General features: G+C 55.6%; 1 protein-coding gene across 1 annotated transcript in view; it reads right to left on the reverse strand.

Annotated features, from left to right (window-relative positions):
• Window positions 1-6,492, reverse strand: part of DPF1 (double PHD fingers 1) — a 12,129-nt gene extending 5,637 nt beyond the window's left edge. The window contains exons 1-9 of the mRNA XM_006161716.1: window positions 6,445-6,492; window positions 5,091-5,251; window positions 4,877-4,984; window positions 3,345-3,472; window positions 3,002-3,091; window positions 2,180-2,258; window positions 1,843-1,974; window positions 953-1,003; window positions 741-860 (exon numbers count right to left, since the gene is read on the reverse strand). Coding sequence (XP_006161778.1) covers window positions 741-860; window positions 953-1,003; window positions 1,843-1,974; window positions 2,180-2,258; window positions 3,002-3,091; window positions 3,345-3,472; window positions 4,877-4,984; window positions 5,091-5,251; window positions 6,445-6,461 — 886 coding nt within the window. The 5' untranslated portion in view covers window positions 6,462-6,492. The remainder of the gene's footprint in view (window positions 1-740; window positions 861-952; window positions 1,004-1,842; window positions 1,975-2,179; window positions 2,259-3,001; window positions 3,092-3,344; window positions 3,473-4,876; window positions 4,985-5,090; window positions 5,252-6,444) is intronic.
• Window positions 6,493-8,008: the final 1,516 nt, after the last annotated feature.

The following is an 8,008-nucleotide window of genomic DNA, read 5'->3' on the forward strand; positions in this document are numbered from 1 at the left end:
GCCGCCTCCGTTAACCACAGTAAGGCGGTGACCACATTCTCCCAGCCACAATGCCATGGCAACCACTTCCACAACCGGGTCCTCACACAGGTCTCCTGCAGCTAAAGCCTGGTCCACCCGACGCCCCGGCAACCAGACTGCCTAACAACACTGCGACGCCAGCACATCAGCCAGCCACTGCCCCATCCCCATGCGGGGCACCTGCAGCACTGCCCACAGTGCCCACACCCACAGCCTCCACCCCGGTGCAGTAACAAGCCACGGTGCATGATTCCAGGTTGCCAAGACAACCCTGCCCCCCCATGTTACCATGCCCACCACAATCCATTACCTACTGTGCTAAGACAGCCACAGTCTTCCCACAGCCCTGCCACGGGCAATCCCGTTGTTAGCTACACTGCCAGGAGGACATAGCCTGTTGTCCACGTGCCCAGGAGGTGGCAATCCACCATCATTTATCAGCCCACTACCCACAATGCCTTGGCAACCTCCTCTCACTACTCTCGAGGCCTCCATAGGCACATGCCAGGACAGCCACTCCCATTATTTCCGAAGCCTCACTGGCCCACCCAGTTTCCCGGTTGGGCGTGGTGGGTCACTCCACTGGCTCTGCGTATGCACCGGCCACTGTGATGCTCTGGGTCCCCACAGCCCTCACTCCCTGCCTCCCATCCTTCAGCTCTGGACTCCCGGATGGCCCCTCCACCCTAGCGCCCAGAAAGCTCTGATGTGGGTGTCACCTGATCGCCCACAGTCTGCACAGGAGATGAGGTCCTCGGGACACCCTGTCTTCTTGGAGCCGCCCAGGCAGAAGTCACAGTAGCCGTTGGGGATGACAGTGCCGTCAGGCGCCTTCTTGGCTGGAAGACAGCAGACAGGGGCTGGCATGGGGCAGGCAGGGCACCCAGGCAAAGGCTGCTGCACAGGTAGGAGTGGAGGGAGGCGTCCCTACCTGTGTGTTTCCTTTGTGCCTCGGGGACCCAGGCCAATTCTTTGTAAAACTCTGGGGGTGGGAGGGACAGAAAGGGGCTCTCACCAAAGGCAAGGCTCCACCCTGCCCCCAGCCTCAGCTCCAGGGTGGGGAGAGAGAGCCGCTACCCTCCCCAAGCTGTGGCCAGTAGCAAAAGAAAGTTGTTGGGGAGAGGGGCAAATCATTCTTCTCAGGGCCCCCAGTTCTGAGACATGTCCTCTTCACTAGGTGAAAACTTGGTGGATGCAGCTTTAGGAAGAGCCCCTCCCTCCCTTCCCGTATGCACGTCTACCAGATAGCCACTCCGACAGACAAAACCCAGGAGATGCCACTGGCCCAGACCTGGTATGGAAACAGACCCCCAAAGAGTACGGAACACAGAGGTGCCTAGGTGTGCAGTGGGCCTGGGACAGGACACCCACCTTCTCCCTCCGAGAGATGGGTGGGAAGACCGTCTCCCCCCTGGCTGAGCCTCCCACCCCTCCCCCACCCTTCAGCTATCAGGGTGGCATGAGATTGGCATGGGTGGACACCAAGGGCTCCCAGGCCAAAGACCTTGTCCTTTGGCCAAGGATTAGCAGAGAAGGGAGAAAAGGAGGCAGGAAGGGAGGGGAGCCATCTATCACCCCCCTTCCCAAGCTCTAATTGAAACAATAAATCAGACCCAGAAATATTACGCCCGGCCGGGAGCGAGGGAGAGATGGTTGGTTGCCATGGCAACCCCAGAGCCAGCATCCCCATGGTCGGTGGGGGGAGGGAACCGCGGAGCTGGAGATTTTCCAGAAATGTCTACTGTGCCCCCCAACAGGAGGCTCCTCAGCCCCCACTGCCAGCACCCCTCGCCGCCCCCCCCACCTGGCCAGCCTGCTCACGTTTATGGTTGTTTTTCCGGTGGAAGGGCAGGGCGTGGCGTTCGGCGTTCTCCTCCCCCTCCTCCTCGGCCAGGTGGGTGGGGGTGTAGTGGTAGCTGAGCCCGGGCCGGTTCTTATACCGTTTCCCACCGACTGGCGAGCGAGCAGGGAGGGCTGGTCAGCCCCTCCCGGCCCACGCTGCCTCCGCCCTGGCCTCCAGGATCACACCTCCCCCCTTCTGCCAGAGACAAGAGCATCCCCCCCACTGGGGTCCATAACAGGGGTGGGGGGCCACACGGGGAGTGGTCTCTGGGCCCACTCTCCCTCTCTCTCTTTCCCCCTCTTCAGAAGGACTCACTATCACAGACATACGGCTTGTCTCGGTCCTCCAGGGAAGCGGTGTCCTGGCGTTTCCGGAGACCCCCGATGCCATATGCCTGGGGAGAGAATAAGGAGTCAGGGGCCACGAAATCAAGGAAATGAAGACTTTTCATCGTTTGGGCTAGAAAGCTAAGTTGTAGCCCTGCGAACTTCCTAGCTGTGAGCCTTGGCCCTCGCTGAGGTTCAGCTTCTTCATCTAAAGAACAAGTATAACGAGAACCCGAATCTGGGGCCGGCAGGTGGTGTGGTGGTTGAGGGTGCTGGACTCCCACATGACCGACCGCAATTCGAGTCCTGGACCTGGCGGCTTGCTTTCTCACTTTCCCTGTTCCTCTCTCCTTTCCTCTCTGGTCAAATTTAAAAAATAAATAAATAAAATTAAGTAAAAAATAATTAAAAAGAGAGAGAACCCTAACCCTATGTACACTCGATTTCACAAATGGCCTAACGTCGAGGTACATCAGTTCCTAAAATGGGTATAAAATCAACTACCCCTTCAGGTTGCTCTAGGGTTTTTTGTTTGTTTATTTTAAATTATTTTATTTATTTATTTATTTTTTATTATTCAATTTGACCAGAGAGAGAGAGACAGAGAGAGAATGAGAAGGCAAGCCATCAGGTCTGGGACTTGAACCACGGTCGGCCATGTGGGAGTCTAGCACCTCAATCACCACGCCACCTGCTGGCCCCAGCTCTAGGGGTTTAAAATGAGGTCAGTCCTGTGGCAGGGTCTGACCACAGTGCAAGCTCAACGTGGGATCTGGCACTGGGGTGGGGAGGAGAAGCTCTAGGGTGATACCTTTCCTTTGGCCCTGTTCTTCCTCCTGGGAATGTCATCCTCCAAGTCCTCCACCTCAAGATCGTGTGGAAACTCCAGCAACTGCTGTTTCTGGCAACGAGAAAGGAGACAGGGATCAAGAAAGGCGGGGACAGGGGCACTGATCTGCCTTCAGCGGGCTCTGGGTAGGGCTAGAGATGGGGGTAGGAGGGCAAGTCAAGAGGTCTTCTGAAAAGTTGAGGTCAGAGAGAGTGGAGACTTGGGATAACTGAAGTCCCCTGGGAGCTGGGGTGGGGACAGTTCAGAGTAGGCCACAGGGGTAAGAGGAGGACTTACAACTGAGGTCCCTTGGGGCTGGTCCTACCTGACAGTCCATAATGGTCTCCTCCTCCTTCAGCTCAATCTTCTTCTCCCCTGTCTCAGCACACAGTAGAGCCTCGAGGACTGGCCCTTCCGGGAGGCCACCCTCCTTCTTCAGGGGTGCCTCACAGTCTGAGGACAAGGCCATGGGAAGTCAAATGAGAAGCTGTCCCTAGAGGATCCTTCAAACTGCACAGGTAGGGGGACCGTGCTCTTCGCAGGAGGGAAGAGGCCTCTCCACACTCAACCAGCAACAGACGCAAAGATTCAACCACACACACTGGGAAGAAGTCCAGAACCTGGGGAGGACACATCCACATCCTTAGATCCACTGAGAAACATGCGAGAGACACAGCCTGGACCTTGGATACACCCAGAAACTCTCAGGAAAAGAGAATTAGACCATCAGACACAGCCAAACCTACTCAGAGAGACACAGCCAGACCCTTGGATATTGTCAGGCAAATATGGATAGATACAGACATTCAAACAGGATAACATGGACAGGCACAGGAGAGGAACAGGCAGATCCCTTGAGAAAGTCGGACACACAACCAGACTCTCAGATACACCGAGACACTCAGAAGAGATACAGCCAGACCCTTGGATGCACCTGGACACATAGAGGCAAGCCCTTGGACATAACCACAGACACTGAGAAGGGGACCAGCAGACAGACCTAGACCCACATGGGAAAGGTACAACCAGACCCTGCGATGCACCTGCACACAAATCAGGGACACACAGACAAAGCCAGGGAGAACTGCTCAGGTGGGATGCAGACAATTCTCGCTGAGGCAGTCACACACACAGGAAGAGACACAGCCATTGGGCACACCGTGGTCTTGGGTACATCCAGACCCTTGATACCGCTGAGCAAGGCAGCAGAAACAGCCAGTGATTCTCATAGGCCTGTATACATGCAAGACGCAGTAAGTCCAGATACGCTGATAGACTGGCACACACGTGCAGAAATACACCTAACACACCAGACACTCATGGAAGAGATCCTCCCAGACACCTGAGCATCTGGACACACAGGGAGAGACAGCCAGAAGCCCTGATGAACCAGCCATGTTTGGAAAGAGTTGAATAGTCAGAGACCAGACCCGCACAAGAAACGAACCTTCCAGTACACTTCGAAACACCTGGGAAGAGCCGGGGGCACCCTGGTATACTCAGCTGCAGATAGAAAGACTGACACATCTAGACCCAGGGACAAACAGTCGGACATCCTCAGGTGCCCACAGAAGGAATACATCCCAGCTAGCAGGGAAGACGACTCAGAGCCTCAATGCACCTAGACACATCTAACAGGTATCACTATGGCTTCCATCACACCTGAGCACCTAGGCCCACCTGGGAAATGGGGTTGGAAGCTCCGTGACTCAAAGAGAGCTTTGGAATCTCTGGAATATACCCAAGAATCGGGCAAACGCTGGAGGAAGGGCGGTAAGGCTATGCTCAGGCACTCTTATCCGTGTGGCCTGGGGCACTGAGGGGCCACAGCAGGCGCGGGGCCAGGACGCCACCCACCGATCTTGTACTCGCAGGGTCGGAGTCTGGGGTCTTCCAGGATGTTGAGTCTCCGTTTCTTCCTCCAACAGCGGGCTGGGTACGTGTAGATCTGTCCCGGGGCCAAACCTGGTGGGAAAGGGGCGGTAAGAACGCGGTGGTGAAGCCGCAGCCCCGCCCCACCCCCGGCCTGCCGGCGGGGGCCCGGACCCCCCCCCGGCCTGCCGGCGGGTACCCGGCCCGCGGTGGGTCTTTTCCATCCAGATGTAGCAGTTGTTCTGGGCCACGCCGGTCTGCGAGTCGAGGAAGGGCAGGCGCAGGCTGCGCTCGGCGCACAGGCGCGCGTTGTAGCTGCGGCAGTGCTCGATGGCCTCGCGGTAGAAGTCCTCGCCTAGGCTACGAGGGCGCGAGCGGGCGGGCAGGTGGCTGTCAGCAAGGGCGGACGAACCTGCGCCCGCACCGCCCCGCAGCCGCCCACAGCCCAGGGTCCGGGAAGGGTGGGCTGGCCCCACCAACGCCCCCTCCCCCCTCCTGGGCCCAGAGTAGGGGGAGGGGACAGAGCCTAGGACCCCCCAACCTGGGACCCAAACAGGCCTCAAGCAAAGGAGTAGGTACACTAATGTAGAAGCAGACAAAACCACACGGAAATCCATCCCTACTCGCACATTTCCAAACACACAACACAAATCACACATAGTCATACAGGATTCACACACAAAGAGAGACCTATCCCAACACTCACAAAGGGGAAACAGACAAAACACAACGCACACACAAATGCCTACTGAAAAACACAAATATCCCAAGTTACATAGTGTAGAAACAGATCACACAAATATCCAAACACAAATACACATCACATATCCAAAGACACACAACATAAACAAATCACCCATACAAAGACACAACATGGAAACACATCACACCATACACACACACTCTGCATCCAGAGATGCACACGGATACACAAATGTCAAAAGGAGGAACTATAGAAACAAACTACCCACCTGTGCACTTACACGTGTACCCAAAGACACAACACAAACAAATCACACACACTAGCCAGACACTCAGTGCAAAGAGATCAGACTCACACAGTCCATACATTCCCAAAGATACAGAACACAGAAACCAGTGTCTGAAATGTCACCTACCCAAACACAGACACCTACATTTAAAACACAGAAATAGTGACATCCACTCATATTCACACAAATATTTGTAAATACACACATACCTATGTATCTAAAGACAACACAAGACAAATGATGGCTAGTTCCAGAAAGCATGTACAAGTGCTCAAAGACCCACATAGCCAAGATATCTAGTGTGGAATAAAAGGAGTCATACTCACAGCCACACACACTTAAAAAAGAACACAAGTGACACACACACCCCACATCCCAAGACAAAGGTGGTGTAGACTTCACTCAAGTTTACCAAGACCTCAGCATCCCTGGACCATTTCACCCTCTCTCAGCCCCGGAGACCGGGGAGCTGGGACGATGACGCCCCTTCCCTGAAAAGGACCCGGAGTGTCCCCACGGCCTCCACCCCTCCAGGAGCAGCGCATCGGACACCATTCTTACCAGAGACCCGTAGTCATACACACTACACTCCCGCGCGGCTCCGCACACGGTGACAGCCACCCCCCCAGGCACCCCCTCGGCCCCACCCCCAGCTGCCACACACACACACACACACCCACACGCACACACACACACACACACACACACACACAACGTGATTTTTAAGCTGCGCCGGGTCGGTCCTCCCAGCGGTCGGGCGGGCGCTGAGGCCGCCCATCCATTCATTCCCGGGGGGCGGGAGCACACGGGCCCCAGCCAATCATGGCGGCAGGGAGGGACCGCCCGGGCCATGCTGGGAGTGGTAGTCCCGGGCCTGGGGGCGGGGGCGTGGGGTACCGAACCCAGCCAGGGAAGCCGGCGTGCAGAGGCGGGCCCGGGGAGCACGCAGTCACTCACACACGCGCACTCATCCATACAGACTGTGTTACGTGCATCCAGCCATATATACACACCTGGACTTGCACACACTCACATTCACACACATACCCACAGCCACCGCACACTCCCACTCGCACATCTTCACCCGAACTCACATAGCTACCCGTGCACACGCTTCAATACCCAGAGACTTAGAGACACCTTACAGGTGCCTGCAGTCTTCCCCCAGCATGCCCACGCACTGACGCCCCCCACCCCAGTTCCTCCTAGTTCTAGAAAACCCTATGCTGTCCTGCTCCGGCCGTCTCTCTGCCCAGCCAGCCATGGCCAGCCCACCCTGCTCAACCTTCTGCAAGCCTGATCCCAGCAGTGCTGTGTCCACACCTACTGGGTTCACTTGCGAGCCATGTGACCTGGGGCTGATGCCTTAACTTTTCTGTGCCTCGGTTTCCTCATCTGTAAAATGAGGATGGTATGTCATTAGGTGGTTGCGAGAATTCAATGAGAGATAATAGTAAAGTGCTTTTTGGCTTTTGGGGATTTTTTTTTTTTTTGGTCTTTTTGGCCATGCACTCCCCATAAAGACAGAGAGAGGGAACGAAAGCATCCCCCAGTGGAGCGTGGTCATGCCACCCCTTTTCCCTCCATTTCCGCATCCAGTTGGGATTTGGAACAAACCCACACTCACGCTGCATGTTTTTCAAGCTGCCAGGTCCGGGACTCAGACTGTGATTGGCCACGTGGGATCTTGCTCCCTTAGGGGTCCTGGGTGTTTAAAAGGTACCTGACAGGTGCCAGTCAGTTTGATTGGTGTTAGTGCTCAATCAATTACTTTATTCCACAAAGAGGTTCTGATATTGGCTAAGATGTGAAACAGCGATAGCTAACAATTACCGGAAAGAATAATGCCTGCATGTAGTAGACGCTCAATAAGTATTTGCTCAATTAATAAATACACTGAGGGACCAGCAGTTGGCATAATGGCTATGTCGCTGGACTCCCATGTAGTCGACCGCGGTTCGAGTCCTGGACCCGGTGGCTTAAACTCACGCCAGGCGCGTGTGCGTGCGTGCCCAAGATCCCAAGAGGAGAATGGAGGAGAAGGGATTGCGGCGTGGCCATCCCCCCTGGGGGGTGATTTCTCGCTTTCTGTCTCTCTGTCTTTCTCTGTCTGGCGAGCGCACAC

This window comes from Tupaia chinensis, unplaced genomic scaffold (assembly GCF_000334495.1).
Source record: "Tupaia chinensis unplaced genomic scaffold, TupChi_1.0 Scaffold138910_1, whole genome shotgun sequence".
NCBI lineage: Eukaryota > Metazoa > Chordata > Mammalia > Scandentia > Tupaiidae > Tupaia > Tupaia belangeri.